The sequence below is a fragment of the Osmerus mordax genome, chromosome 12, assembly GCF_038355195.1.
Source record: "Osmerus mordax isolate fOsmMor3 chromosome 12, fOsmMor3.pri, whole genome shotgun sequence".
NCBI lineage: Eukaryota > Metazoa > Chordata > Actinopteri > Osmeriformes > Osmeridae > Osmerus > Osmerus mordax.
The window spans coordinates 2,779,954-2,802,249 of NC_090061.1; the positions used below are offsets into that span (position 1 = coordinate 2,779,954).

The window sequence follows — 22,296 nt, forward strand, 5'->3', positions numbered from 1 at the left end:
GCACCTCACCTCCACGATTTCCCTTCCGACCCTGAGGAACTTTGGTCTTCTTGTTCTCTCCTTCTCCAAACCAGTAGGACTTAGTGAAAGGGAAGAACCAGGGACGGGGAATGCCATACTGACCTGAAACACACCACACACAACACACACACACAAACCCACCACAGAATGTGTATTAGTGACTGCACAGCATCCAATTGAACAGCCTCACAAAAAGCGTCATCCATGTTCAAACTCACCAGGGAAAACCGACTCAATGTACCAGGTCATGACTCCGTAGAGGAAGGAGTCGAAGTACATGAGGATGATGGCAGTGGTGAGGCTGTAGTCATCCCCCTCCATGGGGCTGGACACCAGGTTGTTCCACTGGATGCCCACCCCCTGCTCCTCGAACAGGGCAAAGTACTCGCAGCCGAAGCCGAACGCCACCGGAGACAGCAGGCTCTGGAAAGAGGACACAGGCATCAGTCTCTCCTAAGGAGGACACAGGCTCTCTGAGGAGCGCACAGGCTCTCTGAGGAGCACACAGGCTCTCTGAGGAGCACACAGGCTCTCTGAGGAGCACACAGGCTCTCTGAGGAGCACACAGGCTCTCTGAGGAGCACACAGGCTCTCTGAGGAGCACACAGGCTCTCTGAGGAGCGCACAGGCTCTCTGAGGAGCACACAGGCTCTCTGAGGAGCGCACAGGCTCTCTGAGGAGCGCACAGTCTCTCTGAGGAGCGCACAGGCTCTCTGAGGAGCGCACAGGCTCTCTGAGGAGCGCACAGGCTCTCTGAGGAGCACACAGGCTCTCTGAGGAGGACAGTTAGGGAATCGGGCTCGTAATCTGAAGGTTGCCAGTTCGATTCCCGGCCGTGCCAGATGCCGTGCCAGATGACGTTGTGTCCTTGGGCAAGGCACTTCACCCTACTTTCCTTGGGGGAATGTCCCTGTACTTACTGTAAGTTGCTCTGGATAAGAGCGTCTGCTAAATGACTAAATGTAAATGTAAATAAGCATCAGTCTCTCTGGACCACCCTGGACGAGGCCGGCTGAGACAGCCACTGGACTGCAGCTAACACAAAGCACAGCTATTTGGATGCAGTCTAGAAAGTCTCCACACAGGGATGTGCACCCGAGTCCCGCTGGGTAGAGCAGAACAGAGCAGAGCAGAGCGAAGTAGAGCAGAGCTTCACAGAGTTGTGTTGTACTCACAGCGATGACCTTGCCCCCGAAGCCCACATAGTCCTGCCAGGCCACACACAGCACGTAGGGCAGGTAGAGCGTGAAGTAGATGATGCCCCCGCACGCCGCCGCAAGGTTGGCCCGCGCAAACGCCGTGCTGATCAGGAAGCACTGCATGATGGTTACCACGGCGAACGAGCCCAGGAACAGGAACACCACGCCAGGGTCGCTGTAGGGGAGGAGGTTACCCATCTGGAGAGGAGAGGAGAGGAGGGTTAATATCTGAGGAGAGGAGAGGAGGAGGGTTAATATCTGAGGAGAGGAGGAGGAGGAGGAGAGATGGAGAGGATGCTTGCTTGCAGGAAATAAATGGGAACAATAGATCTGGACACAGTAGATATGGACAGTTTGGACACACACACACACACACACTCCAGAAAGCGTCCAGTGTTACCTTAAGCAGCACCACCAGCAACCCAGCGCTGACCAGCAGGGGGATCAGGCTGCTGATGAACCAGCTGAACCACAGGATGCCGTTGTTCAATCCCATGATCCTCATGGTCTCCTTGAGGCGCGCCTCCTTCTCGTAGACCACGCCCTTGATGATGATGGCCACCGAGTACATCCACGCCAGCGTCATGAACAGAGGCATGGAGCGGCTCATCACCCGCAGGAACCTGGGGGTCGAAGGTCAGACGGGGAAGGTTTGAGGTCAAACGGGAAGGGGGATTCATAGTGGTACAGTCCCAACTGAGAAGATGAGAGCTGTGTGTGTGTATGCCTTGCATATGTAGTAGGAGTGAGAAGTGAGGTGTGTTTGTCCTACATGTCGTCTACGTAGCAGGGGTAGGGTGTGTGTGTGTGTGTCCTACATGTCGTCTACGTAGCAGGGGTAGGGTGTGTGTGTGTGTGTCCTACATGTCGTCTACGTAGCAGGGGTAGGGTGTGTGTGTGTGTGTCCTACATGTCGTCTACGTAGCAGGGGTAGGGTGTGTGTGTGTGTGTGTGTCCTACATGTCGTCTACGTAGCAGGGGTAGGGCATCTGTTGGATGTAGACCCCGGTCTTCTCCTTGGTGCCCGTCACGGCTCTGATGATGGCGTGCTCGATGACGTCCTGCAGGTAGGAGAAGCCCCCCCAGATGTAGCGCAGGTCCTCGAAGGGGTCGGCCCTGGGGCCCGGGTCCCAGTACCTGGACCAGGGAGAGGAGAGGGGGGCAGGGTTAGCATTCAACCACAGAGAAGGTGTCTGGAACGTAACCTCTCCCCACACCGCCCAGCCACACCCCCAAGTGTATGAGAGAGAGAGAGGGCTGGCAAGAATGTGAATGAGAGAGCGAGCGTGTGTGAGACAGAGTGAGCGTGTGTGTGAGACAGAGTGAGCGTGTGTGAGAGTGAGTGCGAGAGCGAGCAGGACACCTCAGAGTGAAAACCTACGCGTCTTTGATCTTATTGGTGCGCTCCACGTTGTCGATGTCCATGCGGATCTTGTAGTTGACCTTGGCAGGAAGCTCCGAGCTGTTGGTATCGATGTCAGAAAACACGATCCCCGCCCAGAACTTCCTGTCCTCCATGAGAACCAGAGACTTGTTGACCATCCTCTCCTCATTGGCCACGGGCTCCAGCTTGTCCAAGTTCACACACTGAGAGGAGACAAGAACCACAGAGTAAACAACAGAGCCCGTCGCCACACGGCCCTGGCCTGGGACACCAGACCTCCCCGGATCTCTACTGAAGCTGAGCCAATCGGTGGCCTGGGACACCAGACCCCCCCGGATCTCTACTGAAGCTGAGCCAATCGGTGGCCTGGGACACCAGACCTCCCCGGATCTCTACTGAAGCTGAGCCAATCGGTGGCCTGGGACACCAGACCTCCCCGGATCTCTACTGAAGCTGAGCCAATCGAATAAGGGAGGTCACGTTACATTGTTGGGTCGAGCTATCTTCATGTAGGTGCCAGTGGGAGAACGGCTACGAGGACTAGTTTCGCTTCTTGTTTCAGAGCAATCCATGATGTCACTGATCCGGTATGTCAAAAGATTATTTGACAAAAGTATGGCAGAGTATTGCAAAAGATGTGATGTGCATGAGAGCCGAGGTGGGATTTTCCACCAAGGATGAGGAGGAGGGAAATGGGCCAACATGCTGAAATACAGATGGCCCAAGAAGAGAGGGAGGGAGGAGAGAGAGAGGGAGGAAGGAAGAAGAAAGGGAGGGAGGAGAGAGAGAGGGAGGAGAGAGAGAGGGAGGAGAGAGAGAGGGAGGAAGGAAGAAGAGAGGGAGGAAGAGGGAGTCAGGTGGCTGAGCGGTTAGGGAATCGGGCTAGTAATCAGAAGGTTGCCAGTTCGATTCCCGGCCGTGCCAAATGACGCTGTGTCCTTGGGCAAGGCATTTCACCCTACTTGCCTCGGGGAGAATGTCCCTGTACTTACTGTAAGTCGCTCTGGATAAAAGCGTCTGCTAAATGACTAAATGTAAATGTAAGAAGAGAGGGAGGAGGAAGAAAGAGAAGCGGACCTCCATGAAGCGGGAGATGCTGGTGACGGCCTGGTCGGTCTCGTTGAACACATCCCTCCAAGTGATGGCCGTGCCGGGGGGCCGAGGGTCTGTCGACTGCTTGGCCAGGAAGCTGGAGAGATCATCCACAGTCCATGACGTGCCCACCAGCTGAGCATGGAAGTAGCTGGCAGAGGCGTTGTTCTTCAGCAAAGTCTGGAAGGGGAGATGGAGTGTGAGACAGTGAGAGAGACAGAGTGAAAGATAGAGAGAAGGAGTGAGAGAGGGAGGTCCACCTACCCTGACGAAGTCCATCTCCTCGCTGCTCTCCATGAAGGTCCACACCTTGGGTCTCATTTCATCCCACATGCCCCCCAGGTGCCTGAACACACCCAGCTCCTGGAAGGTTCTGTTCACCTGAGAGAGAGACAGAAACAGAGAGAGAGAGAGAGAGAGAGACACACACAGGAGAAAGACACACAGAAGATAGAGAGAGAGAGAGAGAGAGAGAGAGAGAGAGAGAGAGAGAGAGAGAGAACCACGCATGAGTACCCGGAGGAGATTTAACCACCAACTATGCTACTCCTGAGAAGACTAGTACGAGCTCTTGTGTGTGTGTGTTTGTGTTTGAGGCAGGGGGTAAACACTTGTGTGGGGGAGGTGGAGAGGTGGTACCTCTTGTATGATCTTGAAGGTAGCGGGGGTGTGAGGGGTGTAGAGGATCTGGCCCATGAGCAGGGGCTTCAGGGCCTGCCACATCATCTTGTAGATGGGGTTGGACTCCATGTTCCTCATGATGCTGTTGCAGTACGGCGCTGACCACGGAAACACAGAAGGGACAAAGCAGTTAGGTCCTCCACTGAAGACCACAAGGCTGCGATGCTAAGGCTCGATGTCGGAGGGCTAAGAGGACCAGGGTCACATCGAGTCTGTGGATCCTTATTGCTCAGACTCCAAATGGGATCCATTTTTATCCAAATTACATTACATTTACATTTAGTCATTTAGCAGACGCTCTTAGCCAGAGCGACTTACAGTAAGTACAGGGACATTCCCCCGAGGCAAGTAGGGTGAAGTGCCTTGCCCAAGGACACAACGTCAGTTGGCATGACCGGGAATCGAACTGGAAACCTTCGGATTACTAGCCCGATTCCCTCACCGCTCAGCCACCTGACTCCCTTGACACGCAGAGGGAAATTTGAACCTGCATTATCTCACAGTGGAATGCTCTAACCGCCAGGCTGAACCCCTCCCTAGGTCGTGTCTTACTGGAGGAGTTGTCGTAGTGTGTGTCGGCGTCGTCCTCGCTGGTATTGTGGTTCCCGAACAGCATCTTGTAGTTGCTGTCCTCGTACCAGTTGAGGGACTTGATCTTCAGGCCGCCCCCCTCGGGGTGTCCACAGACGATGCGAGACACGGCCTTGTACATGGTGCTGGGCGACGAGGTGGCGTTCTGCGTCAGGAAGATGATCTCGTTACGCAGGTCGCTCCAGCTCTTCATGCCGGCCAACTGGGGGAGGAAGACAGGAAGATGTCACAGGAAGACAGGAAGTGACATGAACACAGACCCTTCCTTGACTCTCTGACCACCGGAATGCTGATGGAACTATGCACTTCTGATCCCTGATTTTCTATGTGACGTTTTCAGTTGATTCTACAATAAACTATAAACATAAAGACCAAAAACTCAGACATCAGCCCACTGTTTATCTCCCTGGGCTCTCCTCTGCTGATTCCCTTGCTCGAGCAGCGAGCGCTGCTGCCTGTGGCAATAAGCGCTTCTGCCTCCGGAGCAGACATCGCATTTACGCAGTTTTTGAAGCAATTACTAGATTGATAAAAAAAAAACATTAAATGTTTCTACTCATAAACCTGCATATTCTTAACAGAAATTTGGATTCGGAATAGCAGTTACTTTTATAAAAATGCGATTTATGTCTTTCTGTAAATTTCAAACTTAGCAAAGACATCCGACGGGCTGAGCTGGACGCCCTGTCGGGCCGGATCCGTATGTTTGACACCCCTGGTTTAGAACAACGTTTTGAAAGAACCACACCAATCTGTCTGATTTGCATTAGCTGTGTGTTTATGATGCTTGAGTGAGTGTGTGTGTGTGTGTGCATACTAAGAGCAGAGGCATTCAGAACACAGTAACCAGCTCCAGATAAGGATTCCTAAAAAAACACAAACAAAAAAAACATGCTTTCTCAAACTGTCTCGGGTGTTTATGCTTTCCTGGTGAAATTACTGCCTCCTCTTCATTTTTCTATTTCTAACATTCTGTAGACTCATTTCCTCCTTTCCTACCATCATGCCTTCTCTCTCACAGCCAACTTCCTCATCCAATATCAAAACAAAGAGCCAGGGTCAAACATAGAGGAGGCTACCTCCTCTCCCCTCCTCTCCTCTCCTCTCCCCTCCTCCCCCTCTCCTCTGTTCTCCTGTCTCCTCCCTCCCCTTCTCTGTACCGACAGACCTGAATCCCCAGCCACATCAGCAAAGACCCACGGTCACATGCTTTCAATTTAGCTGTGCGTGTGTGTGTTTGTGCGTGTGTTTGTGTGTTTGTGTGTGTGTGTGTGTGTGCGTGCATGCCAGGGAGGCAGGGGGAAACAGCTGTACACACTGAACTCTTGCACAGATGGTTTGGCTGGGGGAGGGGTGCCTGTCAGACTCTCACAACAACAGACCCAAAGCCCTCCTCCAGGGGTGTGTGTGTGTGGGGGGGGGTATATGTGGAAGGGTTAGTGTGTGTGTGTGTGTGTGTGTGTGTGTGTGTGTGTGTGTATGTTGGGGGGGTGGAGGGGATAGTGTGTTTATGTGGGGTCAGTGTGTGTGCATGTGTTTATGCCCCCCCCCCCTCCTAAAACCACATTTATCAAATCAACGAGTCACAATGCGACCCCCATACAGGTCATTCTGACCATAATCTACTGTGTAAATTTGTATTATAATCCAGATCCAGCACATCCCTCTCATTACACAGACCCACCATCCCCATTGGTCAACACCTACTGTTCCTCCAGCCAACCAGAAAACAGACTGTTTGTTGTCATAGAGATGTGCTTTCAGTGCATGGTGCAACACTAATCAGCCAGGGTCAACTTCCCCCCCATCGCACACTGACCACCCTTCTCACTCAGCAGCTGAACAAAGACACTTGCTAACTGTGGTCCATCTCTTGGTGACAAAAAATAAAAAAGTAAACTAAACAAAGACTTTTAACCTTCATTCCAGGAGATTGGAGAGTAACTGCCAAGTGCACTTAGTGGCCTTGATATTTTTGTCCAGTTTCAAACAAGACCTTGGCTTTACCAGGAACACATACTAAAGCTGTAACACTGAGGACAGAAGACATGAAAGATCACTGACGATGTTCCCCCAACAACTCAACTGCCAACACAGGAATGTTTTTTCTTTTTTATAGATATTTAAATGTATTATTTTCCTGTAAACCCTGGAGCACTGAGAGATTGGAAACTGAACTCTGCCTCGTCACTGCAAGACGTCGCAAGGCATTGAGCAGTGACAGATCTATTGGTTATGGTTCTAACAAACACAAACTAGGTCAAAAGGTTATCAGAGTGCAAACAAACGTATGTAGAAAGTGAGACAAAAACACTACACACTGTTTAGTTTAACTTCCAGGACTGCAAAATACTGTTACCTAGACCAACGCTGCAAAACAACAACAGGACAAAGTACAGGTACGTCCAGACGAGGAGATTATGATTATCAATACAACAGAAACGTCGGAGATTACAAACGCACAAATTACAAAAGACGAAAAAACTATAAGTAAAATGAAATAATTGTTTTAAAGCGTACTAAAGACAGGAACAGGCCTAACCTAACAATCATCTGATGGGGCACACAGAAAAGCCTCGCGAGGAGGACTTTACCTCGACTATCTACCAGCTAAACGGTGATTCAGCAGAAATGATCAGTGCACGTAGCAGTCAGTCAGATAAGGGAGCGTGAGCGGTGACCTACCTCCACTGCCAGAGAACCCAGGCTCTCCAGGAGCTTGTCCGTAGCCGTGGCGACCTGCTTGACTGCTTTGGGGTCCGCCTTCATATCTTTCTGTACGACGGGAGAGAAAGAGAAAGCGGTCATTCACACACACACAGAGAAACACTGGGAGCATTCTCACTCTGCTGGGACCACACTGATGGAGCTGCAGAACGTTACGTGTTCATTTAGGAAAAGATTATCCACAAAAAGATGTCCGGGTGAGGGGATTTTGAACCTGCGACCTCTTGATCTGTAGTCAAATGCTCTAACAACTGAGCTATACCCAATTTAGCTACAGTAATAACCAAACCAAAGCTGTTCAAATAGCTTGGGTATTGATCATTTTCATGGATATTACTCTAGGACAGTACACCTGGTTTAAATAATGTATTTTTTTACCGTCATAGTGCTCAAAGCGCTTTACATACCTCTCGTTCCCCCATTTCTCACACACACACACACACGCACACGCACACACACACACACCCGAAGCCACAGCAGCCCCCAGACATACATCTGTCCTGTGTGTGCAAAGTGAACAAGATCAAGCCGTCACAATGTCTAGCTCCAAGACAAACATGACAGGAACAGAGTTGACAGAGTTTATTGTTGCTGTGAGTGAGAACACGTCCAGGTGTGGTCCTGACACACAGCAGGGGGCCTGAGCAAGCAGGATGACCTCCGTACACAGGGTCACTCTGGGCCAGCGGAGACACACTATCAGAGTTTTATATGAGTTATCTTGGCTGATTTCCAGTGACCTGTAATCCAGTTGACTATAAACGTTATGCAATCTAATGAACTTAAATAGCAGTCATACTACAATCTTGTTGAACTCTACGATGTGGCACTCCTTATTCTTTCAGAAATTGATATTTTAAAAAGGTATCTCAGTGTAACTTTCCTTAAAACTGACTTGAGGCCTGAACAATTATTAGATTATAATGTAACTTTTAACTCTTGGACAAAAATTACATTCGTCTTCAACTAAATTTCTCCATGTTTAAATGGAACTCTACTAAGTGTGTACTGTAGATTTCCAAATGCATCTCCGGGCTACGAGTTTCAGAAGGTTCTCCACCTCGAGCAAGCTGCTACACGTTCCAACACACACAGTCCCCATCCTTCACGCCTCTCCTCGGCTTGGTATTCTTTTGTTAGTGTTCTGGCACAGTGCACGACAATGATTAAATCACCTGGTGTTCAGCCTGCTGGGGGTGGGGGGGCCTCCTGGGGGTGTGGAGGTTGCCAGCCCCCAGGAGATCTGGTGATGTGGTGACAAGGGACAATATACTGGCCCCTGCTGTGATATAAAACACCCCTCTACCCCTTCCTCCAGCTCACCACCCCCTCTTTCAACCAACTGTGGAGGCAGGGGGAGTCCTTACCCCCCCCTCCCCAGACCTCCATACCATCAGCCCATCTCTCCCCAGCAACAGCTACAGTCAAGCCCAACTCCAGAGTGCAAATACCCGGTTTTTAGAAAACAGGGCCGATAAAAACTCGTTCGAGCCAAGAGCTGTCCCTCTTGGAGGGCTCGCGGGCTTTCTCACAGGTCTTCTAGAAGCTTCTGTGTTTAGTGGGGGGCCATAAATGTGTCAGGTCCTGATAAACAGCTTAATGGCATTCAGTAGCCTTGTTGACCCCGTGCCTGTGACCTCTGGGTAAGATGGTGGCCCCTTTTTGGTCAGACAGATAGAACTGTATTGTAAAACTGTGTCCTATGCTACACAGATAGCTCAACATGGGGGCCTTGAAATCTTTCCTAAGTTTGAAATTGTTCTATGTTTACTGTAGCTACAAAGCAGAGTCTGCACTCTGTAAGCTTGCTAGATACATTTTCTACAAACTACAGTCGCTAAATACTTTTGTTGGTAACTTCTGATTCTAAATTTTCTACTGTCGTTTCCGATATGCACTGTTGGTATATCGCTTTGGATAAGAGCGTTTTCTAAATAGTTCAAATGATTATTTTATTTTTTACTTGATTAGTGTAAAAGAAGCTCTGAGTGCCCAAACAGCCCATTCAAATAACCTACAGAGCAACAGTCTCAGATAACGCCCGAACACACACAGACACACACACACACACACACACAAGGCTGTTGCCTCTACCTTCAGGGGCTTGAGGAAGTCCAGGTTGTTGAGGAAATGTTTCTCGGCCTGGTCGAGCCAGGAGCCAGGGGACCTGCAGATCATCTCCTGGACCAGGCTGGACACCCCGCGGTCCCCGATGGTCACAAACTCCTCCAGGAGACTGCTGCCGTTGCCGCTGCTGCCACACATGTCCTTCAGGTGCACCCCAAAGCCCTTCAACAGCACCTGGGCGGAAGGAGGGGAGGGGATGGAAGAGGGATGTGGAAGGGTGGAGGAGAAGGATGGGGGAACAGGAGGGAGGAGAGGGGATGGAAGAGGAGGTGGAAGGGTGGAGGAGAAGGATGGGGGAGGAGGAGGGAGGAGGGGATGGAAGAGGAGGTTGAAGGGTGGAGGAGAAGGATAGGGGAGGAGGGAGGAGAGGGGATGGAAGGGTGGAGGAGAAGGAGGGAGGAGAAGGATGGGGAGGAGAAGAAGGGGTTTAAATGGAAAGGCAGCACTGAGTTAGATAATGTTTAAACACATAGCTACGGAGGGTCCAGTCCATGTGACCCGCACAGCTGCATGTGCTCCGTTATCTAGGAAGGTATAGATTCCCCTGATATGCAGGGCTTGAATTGCCTGCATATCTAGCCTGTCGATACTGGCAGCTGCCTACGAGGTTGTGTGAGGAACGTGACGGCCGTTTCACTTCCCCGGCATGAGGCAGCACAGCTGGCTCTGAGAGTTAATGATGTCAGGTCCACACACAATGTCAGCGATAAAGGTTCTGTTTCTGTAATCTTTGGGGTCATGCTCTTCTGCTGCACTTCCTATCTGTACTATTTCTATGTCGCTTTGGAGAAAAGTACCTGCTAAATGAAGAAAATCTAATGTAATAAAATTGTGAGTTGAAGGGTTAACCCAAATCCTAGGCGAAACCGCAGGCTTCCTGAATGAAATGTAAAAGTGATCAAATAGATGACAAATGTATAATAGATGATGAATGTAGACCACAGGCTGTTCTGGACGGTGAACTAGGAGTTTGCCATGGGATTCTGACTCATCATCTGACTTCCCTTCAATCCTGTTCAAGTCGTAAATCACTTGGACACCCCCCCTCCAGGGCCGTGAATGGAATTACATCAGAAAGGTTTTTCCATCACATCTAACCCTGATATGGCGCTTCTCTACGCTCTCCATGACACCAGCGGTGTCTGGAGTATCGGGGGGGGGGCGCTCCCGGCAGCCCCCCCCCCCGCACTCCCGGCAGCCCCCCCCCCCGCGCTCCCGGCAGCCCCCCCCCCACGCTCCCGGCAGCCCCCCCCCCACGCTCCCGGCAGCCCCCCCCGCGCTCCCAGGAACGTCCTCCTCAGGTATGTCATGATGCAACATCACACCACCTGATGGCGATCGCAGGGTAACTGGTGGGCAGAGCGCATCTGCGAAGCTTCGGGGTTTCTCCAGCGACTCACCTTCTCCAGGTTCACGTCGGCGTCCACGATCTCCCGTACCGTGTAGTCTGAGAAGGAGGCGTTGTGAGCCAGGAACGAGGACAGGGTTTCCTCTTCATGGAGGAAGTCCTTCAGTTTGAAACCTGTGGAGATTTGAATGACATTTAGCAGACGCTCTTATCCAGAGTGACTTACAGTAAGTACAGGGACATTCCCCCGAGGCAAGTAGGGTGAAGTGCCTTGCCCAAGGACACAACGTCATTTGGCACGGTGTTTAATTTGTCTGCAAGGAAACCCTGACTGACAACATCCAGGTAGCTGTGTCAATCCCAGACAGAAGCCACATGTCCCAATCTCCATACGAATCAACGAAAACTGTGACTGTAGTCAGATATTTCAGTGTGAGGGTGACACACTTCACACCTTGCTCCCAGGTACCAACTTACAAACAATGCTTGCCGACAGAGCACCCCATTGGTTCCTGTTCGATGCGGTTGTTAAATGTTGGCGGAAGGCGAGCAGGACAAATCAAAGCCCCTTCACAAAGAACAAAGACTGGAAATGGGGGGCCTTGTCCTTTCATTCTGGCAGCGGTGGGGGTGAAACAAAGAGTCAGGAGGGTGCCAGATTCCTTCAACACTAACCCCCCCCCCCCCTGGCAAGCACACTTTTGAAGAAAAGGGGATGTGAAGTGAAGGAGAGGGGAGGGAGGGGGTAAGGGGCTCAAATGGGGTTTGTATGAAGATCCATCCACCGACCCGCAACATTCTTTAGAATTAAATCGTCGAGTCATTCAAGCTTTCACTCTTCACTCAAATTGTGTAGATTTGCTGAAAAGCCAAAGAGCTAGCAGCCCTGTTACTCCCAGCCCCCATGCTGGGACACTAACAGGGACTCATTAAAGGGCCCGTCTGCAGAGCCTGGGGCTTCTAGACATTAGCCAGGGCCGAGGCTTCAGGTTTATAGTCCTTATAACATATTCATAGTCTTTAATTAAACATTTATATTTGAGTCATTTAGTAGATGCTTCTATTCAGAGGCTCTTTCCAAGAGCATTTGTTGACAGTTAATAAGTAAACGTTTTTTACTTTATACACCACCTAAATGTGTATCAGTCTAATACTCAATCAATTTCATAAATTACAAAATATTCAAGAGAAGCAGAAACCAGTTACTCTGTGCCTGCCTGTGTGTGTGTGTGTGTGTGTGTGTGTGTGTGTGTGTGTGTGTGTGTGCGCATGAGGGAGAGAAAGACTGTGTGTATGTGAGACTGTGTGTGAGAGAGACTGTGTAAAGAAAACAAAACTCCATGTGAAAGCAGTCATTTGCTTTACATTGCAGGTTGATGGGGTGTATTATAGTGATGATTAGACCTTAAACTCAATGCACTCTGTGTGACATCAAAGGAGTCTGGACTCAGTGTGAGGAAAGCCGGAAGACACCAAACAATACACGACATTAAAAAAGAACAGAGGGAAAACGACTCATGTTGTATTGTGCAAAATGTGCTGACATTGAAGTCCTGGAACTGTTAAAAGCCCCACAGAACACCATTAAAAGTATCAAAGTATAATTTAAAACCTTGTTTATGCAGCTGTATACTGTACATATGCTTAAAAGTGTGTTAGATAACATATCTCTCCTCTGAATTTGTGACACACACATTCCAGAGTTTTTATGAGGACGAGCATTACAGTTGACTGATAAACTGATTTTAATCGAACCTGATATGAGACATGTAAAGGTATTAACAAGCTGCATTTGCACAAGGTTGGCACATGGGTGACTTACAGCACTGCCAAACAGCAGCAAAGGTCTTCTACACTGCTATTCTAGTGACATGACTCAAAAGCCAACTACTTCTATCGAACCAGTTCTCTCAAAATGTATATACAAACAAGTACAGGAATCCCTGTCTCCCCAACAATGCCCAAACAGCCTTCCCATTAACTTGATCTCACTCAAAACAAATATCCAATCTTAATATCTAGACATTACATTTACATTTAGTCATTTAGCAGATGCTCTTATCCAGAGCGACTTACAGTAAGTACAGGGACATTCTCCCGAGGCAAGTAGGGTGAAGTGCCTTGCCCAAGGACACAACGTCATTGGCAGAGCCGGGGATCGAACCAGCAACCTTCTGATCACTAGCCTGATTCTTTAACCGCTCAGCCACCTGACTCCCCTTGTCACATTAGACATCGTTCACATGGTAGCTCAGTGGCCAGAGGTTGCAAGTTCAGAAACTTCCCAGCACATCTCTCAAAATGAAACAATATTTGAATATCTCCCATGCCATCCATCCCCCCCAGGGGTACTTGCCTCAGCATGCCTGCGAGGGCGAGGCCTGGCCTGGCCTGCCCTCCACCTCCCCACCACCTCCCCATCACGCCACCTCTATTCAAACACATCCCAATAATGGAATGTAATTGCCGGTGGAAATTTGAGTGTGGGATTCTGAAGGCGGAATCTACGGTTGTTGGTCATTTACTGAGGGGGGCGGGGGTGGGGGCGCACATAGCAAGTTGTAACAGGAAGAAGGGTAGGAGGCACGTTGGCATACAGGACGGGGGGAATAGACAACACCTTTTCTCTTGTGCTCAGGTCGTAGGCGTGTTTCGCTAGGCTGCCTAAAGAATGGGTCTGTTAAGCCGACAAGGAACACAGACGAAACCGGAGATCACCTTTACCCGGCTAAACACTTGAGAGAACTGAGAATCCGTCAAAGGATGTAATCAAACAAACTTCTCAGTTCCCCGCTGCACGTCAGTCAGGGAGGTTTGTTCCACTGGGTCAGATGGTGGAACGAGAGATTGAGGTAAACAAGGGGCGCCCAGAATGAGACCATGACGCTCCCGTGTCACATGACAGGACTGTCGTGTACAAAGTACAAAGATGGGTTTGGTGTGGGAGTATCACGGACCTAGACCCTCGTTCTGTACAACTGTGGTTGTGATGTGTATTGGTGCACAGTCCCTGGTAGATGAAATGGAGTTACTTTGCGTTGTGGCTGGTAAAAAGAGAGAGTTCCCCAACTCAAACCACTGAAACACTTTTAGAACTACTATACGCACCTGTGACGCAAGAGCTTCTGTTGTACTTTTTGGACAAGATAAGAATGTAATCGTACCAAAAGCACACGTCTTTCTACATGCACTATCCACTTTGGATAAAAACGCTTTGCTAAATTCATGAAACGTTCAGTAATGGTGGGTTCTCTGTAGCCCCAGGCTACAGCCAGGCTACAGCCAGGCTTCTTACCGGAGGTGTTGGCCTGCAGTACCCTCAGGGCCTGGGCCAGGTCTTTGAATCCCTCCAGACTCCGGTCATTCTGACTGTACAGCAAGATCTTCTTAGCATCTGAAAACAGCCGAGAAATGCTGCAGACACAAACACAAAACACAAACTCAAATCCCAAGTCGCTCACTGGAATCCCAACCTGCTGGAGCATTTCAAAACAGTTACTGCTGTGTTGAAGGTTAATGTCAACACTGTACTTTCCAAATAAATTATTATCACTATGAATAAAAAAAAACATTTACTCAATAAATTAAATGTACATCTGGACTCAAAACGTCTGTGTTTTTAGCTCCAGTATATGAGCGGAAAAGACAAGCCGGTAAGGCTGAGCGTGGCTCACATAGAGTCGTTGAAGTTGCCCACCACCCCGGGGGTCTCCCCAGGGGTCGGGTAGCGGAAGCAGGGGTTGTTGGCATTGCAGATGATGCCCTGGATCCAGGGCAGGGTGCCCGCAGAGGGCATGGCCTTGTTGGGGAAATGACCTGAGAGAGAGAGAGAGAGAGAGAGAGAGAGAGAGAGAGAGAGAGAGAGAGAGAGAGAGAGAGAGAGAAAGAGAAAAGAAAAGACAGAGAAAGAGAAAGAGAAAAGAAAAGAGAGAGAAAGAGAAAAGAAAAGAGAGAGAAAGAAAGAGAGATAAAGAAAGAGAGAGAGAGAGAGAGAGAGAGAGAGAGAGAGAGAGAGAGAGAGAGAGAGAGAGAGAGAGAGAGAGAGAGAGAGAGAGAGAGAGAGAGAGAGAGAGAGAGAGAGAGAGAGAGAGAAATGGAGAGACAGAGACAGGAACAGAGACAGTGAGGACAGGGACTATTGAACTGTTTGCACGTCACTTTGGATAAAAGTGTCTGCTAAATGAACAATATGTAGACTAAATAAGTATTTCTCACGGGTTAACATGGAAGCCGCATCTTCTGTGACTTGAACATCGTATTTGATCTGTCAACATGAATCAAGAGTGCCCAGGTTCTAGACGTCAAATCTCATCTGGAGATGAGAAGCTTCAAATATTCACTAATCAACCCACTGGCACCGCACACGGTGAGTTTTGAACGTCTCAAAAACAGCTGGAAAAACCTTTTTGTTTCCTGACAAAAATAAAGGCCTTCATATCAGTCCAGGATGTACACAGCCCTGTGTGTAATCTAGATTGTGTTATCTTTGATTCCCGAGACAGAGGAGTTAGCATCGGAGCAGATATCCCATCCATACAGGAAGGTTCTCCCCTTCTTATCAAGAGGAGAACGGGGACTTGATTGCCTAAGCAGTGTCTGACCTTGGTTCCGAGGGGCTATTACAGTCCCTTTACAGAGATTTGAGTTATTTGCGTGCAGTCAAAAAAAAGTTTGCTATCTGCAAACCTTTAAGACTTCCAACTAGTCAAATTCTTAGGAAAATAGAGATAAGATAACTTATGAAGCTAGTACTTGGCACAACTGTGGCTTCTATCTTGGATTTCTAAGTACATTTATTCATTATTTCCTTCAGGTGTCGCTGTTAGAATTTAGTAGGATTTCTAGTGGCAGTTTATTGCACATTATGGTGATCAACTTATAGGTGTTCAGTTTTAGAAGCAGAATGGCTGTACTACAGAGAAAACATTTATGTGTGCCAGTGTCTTCATCTCCAAAAAATGTCATGACATTTCCATTCTTTAAACAAGGAATCACAATGAGACACCATGTGCACAGTTATATTTTACAAAGAATACCTCAGATGGTGACCTTTCCTCTAAGGATAGATGGTTAAGACCAGTCCCAAAGAGATATGATTCACTATACTTTGTACAAGAGAGAACATGTCTCTCCTCTCTGGCTAGGAACCAGTTGCAACATGCCTTGGAGTCACACACCATGTGATCTACGCTAACAGTGTTCTTGTGCCTATTTCCTAAACCAGGATTTTAAGCAGAACCGAAATCAAGCGAACATAACATTTCCTGTTTTATGGCAGTTGGGAGAACAACTTGCTCTAGATTTTCTCTGCACCTCAGAGAAAACACTGGCGTTGTGTAGGTGTCTATATAGTCAGCGGAAGAGATCATGTCAACTAACTAACTTTCTCCACATGTTACGTGCATTTGCACAGCTAGTGATTATATACAAAATACAAATCAGGCCCGTGACACAGATAAGGCCTTCACGGCCTCCATCAGCGTTCACATTGGAAACCACGATAATAAGATTAGAGGCCTATAAACCCATCATAAAATCTACAACCCCACTAAAATCACTGTGACATGTCATCACTGACAAACGGACTAAATCCAAACTATCAATCATATAATCTAATGGATCTATTGAAAACTCAACATTCATTGCTATCCTAATTCCACCTCAACAACAGTTCATAAGTGCAACTTCAAGCTAAACACCATTATTAGATTTGATATATCTCAACATAATTTATTTTTCTATCTGAATATATATATATATATCTTGTTTGTGGAGGTGGAATTAGGATAGCAATGAATGTTGAGTTTTCAATTGATCCATTAGATTATATGACTGATTGATTGATATACATAGGTATACACAAGCAGTCCAGCATGCCATTTTAAAAGTTGATTCCAGTGTAGGGCTGAGGGCAGGGGTATAGATGTGGATGCCAGTGTAGGGCTGAGGGCAGGGGTATAGATGTGGATGCCAGTGTGGGTCTGAGGGCAGGGGTATAGATGTGGATGCCAGTGTAGGGCTGAGGGCAGGGGTATAGATGTGGATGCCAGTGTGAGGCTGAGGGCAGGGGTATAGATGTGGATGCCAGTGTAGGGCTGAGGGCAGGGTTATAGATGTGGATGCCAGTGTAGGGCTGAGGGCAGGGGTATAGATGTGGATGCCAGTGTAGGGCTGAGGGCAGGGGTATAGATGTGGATGCCAGTGTAGGGCTGAGGGCAGGGGTATAGATGTGGATGCCAGTGTAGGGCTGAGGGCAGGGGTATAGATGTGGATGCCAGTGTAGGGCTGAGGGCAGGGGTATAGATGTGGATGCCAGTGTGAGGCTGAGGGCAGGGGTATAGATGTGGATGCCAGAAGGTGATGGGGCGCACGGTTTACTTACATTCATGTTGCTCATACGGGGGGTAGTGCATCCTCACCCCAATCAATATGAAGAAGATAAACAGAGGCCATACTATCTCGACCAGCAGCTGAAGCTGGAGGGAAAACACAAGCACAGGCGCAGACAGTTAGTCAGCATTTACAGTGAAAAGACAAATGGAAACCATTACTACAACCCCCCCCCCCCCAAAACCTTCCTATAAATGCAGCTCAAACCCTCAATGTTAATGCCTAACCTTTTAACATCAGCATCCCAACATTGTAGGTCTGCCATGCCCCGCCCTGATAGGACACAGCTCATCTCTTTATTTATTACTATGGACTCATCCATAATGCATGCTCAAAAGATCGATACGACCGGCGCGGACACCGAAATAACGAATGCAACATTTTCAATCCCAGCAAGAGTGAGGTCATCTCTGTTTACGGAGTGATCATAGGGTTACGGGTAGCCGTGAGGAGAGGGGGCTTGGTCGCCCACAAATCCACGACACAGACTTTCTGGAGAACAACGCAACAAGGGACAAAAGATAGCTGGCTGTTCTAGCCATGCTATACGATCAGTGAATGACACTTGTCTTTCTGATTGCAGTGAATCTACCCACACACAAATTCAACCATGTGCTTAAAAGAGTCATCTTTCAGCTAGTTAGTCATAGCAGTTGTCATCTTATCAAGCATATACAGCATGTCTGTAGTGTATTTGCCATCATGGAAATGGAAGCACTATTGTACAGTAAGAGTGTATCTATGGTACAAAAACCATTTGATTGGTACGCACCTTTCAGAATAAAAATAAATTAAATAATGGCCTCAACATTAACAAACAGTTTATTTTAAAAGTTTCATATTGTATCAAAGTGACATAGATCATATGGGAAAATTACGGTTTTCTTATTCTTAAAAACAACGCCATCGTGATTCATACTCAGTAAAAACAAACAAAAAAACACAATACTCCTTACCGTTTGTCTTCTTCTGTAGGTAAAGTTCTTCCACAACAGCAAGCCCAGCTGAGTTGAGATGGACATCTCTACTCCAGGGCTCTTTTCCTTCAGACGTCCTTCAGCTCCGGGTCTCAACTGAAATGACACGGGCTCCGGTGAGGCTGGGTAAAAAGGCATCGGTGAGTTCAGCCAGCACACAGCTCAAAGGTACAGGGTGAAAGGTCACATTATCAAGAGCTGACAAGATCACTTCTTATCCTCTCCCGGTCCTTCCAACGAGGACTGTAGGCTAATACACATGCGAGCTAGCGTCTCTCGACTTCATTAGGTGTCGCCTCCGAAGAAATGAGTGAAGAAATGAGCGGAGGTAGCGTGACTAGACTAGGACCGTGACGTTAAAAGAGGCCATTAACACTGCCAACGAGGACAAAGACACTGGTCCTTTGATCACTGATGCACGCTACAAATGGGAAATATGTAAATTACAGTTTAGCATGCGTTTGATTAATACGGCTGCGGTTGTTTAACATTTTATTTCAATCGACATTGTTTCAAGAAAGCAAGGCCCTTTAGCCCTGTAACTGTAAGGTCATGATTAAATCAATCATGTTTATCAATTGATTAAATCATGAGACGTCAGTCATTACTTGCTCAATACTTAAGCTACATTAGACAGGTTATGAGTTTATGCTCCGACCTTCATAGGCTGGCACTACTCGACCATTATGCTCTAGATGAGATAATACTACACAAAGGCACCGTTATGTTAAAACCCATAATGGTTTAATAGAGAACTTTCTGTAAATTGTCACCTTCAATGAATTAAGAGGACGACGAACCAGCATGCTTTCCAAACACGTATTTTGGCACCTCCACCGGTGTTTGAAGGAACCACCGTTTTATATAAACTAGGTTGCCAACTTTACAGAAAATTCGCCATCTATTTAATATACAGACTACATTATTTTTATGAATAACCGATTGACACCTTGTCTGAATCATATCAAATGTTATTTATTCGAACTGTCAAAACTGTTTTAATCAAAAATAAATCCCATCTCAACACCCAATTATATTCTGCGCACAACGATGCGACTCATTAATTAGCAAAGTTAAGTTGTATTGTAGGCTAATCTACACACCGATGCATGTGGTTTTGAAGTTCACTTTGACGATTTTTTCCCCCTCCATCTTCCAAAAAGTAATAACCAATAACAAAAGAATCTTCTTGTAAATGTAAACCTGGAGGCTACTTGACAATCATGTTGTCCAGTAAGCAAAACAAATCATAATCAATATAACTTGTAGCTACTTCAAAATGTAGTAGTCGAATTCCGTTTTACACCAGGATTAAATAAGGATACAGGCGACGCCGCGAACAACGGGACAATGAATGGGATATATCGTCTAAACTATTTTCTTACCTACTTTCCTTTGACACGAAATGCAGTCTCTTTGAACATGAATGATTTTTCTTTCCAAGATTCGCCACACCTAGGCTACACTTTTGATGTTTCTTGGAATCCTCTTGCTTGTCACACAGGTAGCGCAGTCTCCACGGCAGAGAGTAGCCTCCTCATCTGGATCTAGACAAGAATTTATAATATAGGGACAACATTTGGCTACATCCGCTTGGGGAACCGAGGTTACTTTCGGTCACGAAGAATACAGTGGTTTAAAAGCCCCCCCGGTGGAGCACGTGCAGACTCAAAACAGCTCTTAAAGGGACCTCTCTCGGTCTCCAGACCCCACACAGAAACATCTGGAACAGGAGACAGGCCAAATATCCATCCACTTAACCTATAGCGAAAATGTATCTAGTTTACACAGAATCAGCCTACATCAAAAGTAGCCTAGGCTTATTTTGGAATTTATAGGATAGTGTTGTTGTGTTGTAAACTTACGAAATAAATGAAGTTGTAGGCCTACATTTAAACTAATTCATAAATGCAAGACCATGTGACAACAAAAAGTAGGCTAGGCCTATGTATAATCAACAATTACATTTCATTTCCAGATATTAATCCGCTCGGTTAACCCTAATCCTATAGCCTAACTTCTGTATTGACTTCATCTTGAGCCATCAAAATGGTTCTAGGTGAAATAATTTAATTTTGGCGGACTATCCCTTTAAGAATCAGAATTAATTTGATCCTCTGCTGTGGGTATTGTAGTTCTTCGTTTTAAACAGAGTAAAATGTTCGAGGATTACCATTGAAAGATTGAGTGGCGAGGCATGGTCCTACTTTGTGGAAGACGCGACGAACATCTATATCTGTGCAACTGTGTGTCTATAGAGTAGATCTATAGCCTATAATATGCCTACATTATTAAATGTGTACAGTTGAGTGGTCTCAAGGTACGTGTCTGTCTGTGAAGCAACTAGGTAAAATAAACTTTATTTTAATAAATTAATATTTGAAGCTTGTAAGCTACATAATCAAGAGTAGGCTATCAGTGTTGACCTGTTCAATTAGCTCGGTCTTAAGCAGCCTGTCACGAATTCGTGTCCAGTCCAGTGAAAACGGTTTTCTCGTCACCTTTCCAGGACTGTCTTCTGAAACAAATAGGTGAAAGGTAAAGTGACGTAATCAACCGAGAGGCCGGGGCTTTCTCCTGTCCAAAAGTTTTTTTTCTTCTTCTCCCTAAACTGCAATGTCAAGGAAAATGGCAAGGCCCAACGCCCACAAATCTGATAATTTCTGAACACACACAATAAAATCGAAAATGTTCCTTAAAAATGACGATGGACTCACCGCCTGTCAACGGTTGATTAAACATTTGGCCAATAATAACATTAAATCTGCCCACACGGCAATAAATAACGATATTCAACAACAGATGAAAAAGAGAGGTAAAGGCCAGATGCAATCTCTCCGATACATGCATGACCGTTGACACGAACACATTTATCTAACATAACTGGGTCAAAAGGCAAACTATATTTTTATTTTCTGGACAGATATTGACATGGGTGGTGAGGATGGCTTTTCTAACATGTTCATCCAAGTAATGCGATAACGTCCCTGGAGCTACTCAATGGATTAATTGTTCACCTCCCTAAAACATTCCTTTTTAATTAAGACATAGCCCAATGTGTCGATATCTACACTTTAGAGCTGTCGTTCCCTTCAGCTTTCTGGCCTGACATCTGAGATATTCTCAGAGTTGGTAGGCTAATGACTTCTCTGGATTGCAATCTGTGACTGCCCTCTACTGACCGAAACGATTAGCGCTAAATGGATTCAGATAGTAAATGAAGTTTAAGACTATAATATTATAAAGACTCCTAACTGATAACATAAAACGGAATGATTTTATCATTATTATCCTCAACTTATCTTACACTTTTTCTGTATATGTTCTTTAAAGTCGCAAGGTGTCACAGACACAGTGATAATTTAGCCTACTGATCAGGGCCAGCCCTAGGGTTTTTTGGGGCCCTAAACAAAAATTGTGTAGGGGGGCCCTTTGAATAGCATTTCTTTTTGTACAACATTTCAGGACCCCCGCGATTGGTTTGGGGCCCTAAACAAATGTTTAGTTTGTTTATTGGGTCAGGCCGGCCCTGCTACTGATCACTGTTAGCCTTGAAATCTTCTCTCTCTCTCTCTCTCTCTCTCTCTCTCTCTCTCTCTCTCTCTCTCTCTCTCTCTCTCTCTCTCTCTCTCTCTCTCTCTCTCTCTCTCTCTCTCTCTCTCTCTCTCTCTCTCTCTCTCTCTAGCAAACAAAAAAGTCAAAGTGATTTATTATCATGTGCACAGCATAGCACAAGATCATTTTGAACGATCACATTCT

At 47.1% G+C, this 22,296-nt stretch overlaps 1 protein-coding gene across 1 annotated transcript in view; it reads right to left on the reverse strand.

Moving 5' to 3' along the window:
- The window catches only part of abca1b (ATP-binding cassette, sub-family A (ABC1), member 1B), a 33,822-nt gene extending 15,220 nt beyond the window's left edge, over nucleotides 1–18,602 (reverse strand). The window contains exons 1-17 of the mRNA XM_067247114.1: nucleotides 18,517–18,602; nucleotides 17,553–17,646; nucleotides 14,845–14,986; nucleotides 14,466–14,584; nucleotides 11,223–11,344; nucleotides 9,790–9,996; nucleotides 7,654–7,743; nucleotides 4,930–5,170; nucleotides 4,336–4,475; nucleotides 3,961–4,077; nucleotides 3,682–3,876; nucleotides 2,602–2,807; nucleotides 2,181–2,357; nucleotides 1,621–1,843; nucleotides 1,197–1,418; nucleotides 240–444; nucleotides 10–123 (exon numbers count right to left, since the gene is read on the reverse strand). Coding sequence (XP_067103215.1) covers nucleotides 10–123; nucleotides 240–444; nucleotides 1,197–1,418; nucleotides 1,621–1,843; nucleotides 2,181–2,357; nucleotides 2,602–2,807; nucleotides 3,682–3,876; nucleotides 3,961–4,077; nucleotides 4,336–4,475; nucleotides 4,930–5,170; nucleotides 7,654–7,743; nucleotides 9,790–9,996; nucleotides 11,223–11,344; nucleotides 14,466–14,584; nucleotides 14,845–14,986; nucleotides 17,553–17,646; nucleotides 18,517–18,582 — 2,680 coding nt within the window. The 5' untranslated portion in view covers nucleotides 18,583–18,602. The remainder of the gene's footprint in view (nucleotides 1–9; nucleotides 124–239; nucleotides 445–1,196; nucleotides 1,419–1,620; nucleotides 1,844–2,180; nucleotides 2,358–2,601; nucleotides 2,808–3,681; nucleotides 3,877–3,960; nucleotides 4,078–4,335; nucleotides 4,476–4,929; nucleotides 5,171–7,653; nucleotides 7,744–9,789; nucleotides 9,997–11,222; nucleotides 11,345–14,465; nucleotides 14,585–14,844; nucleotides 14,987–17,552; nucleotides 17,647–18,516) is intronic.
- Between the last annotated feature and the right edge of the window lie 3,694 nt (nucleotides 18,603–22,296).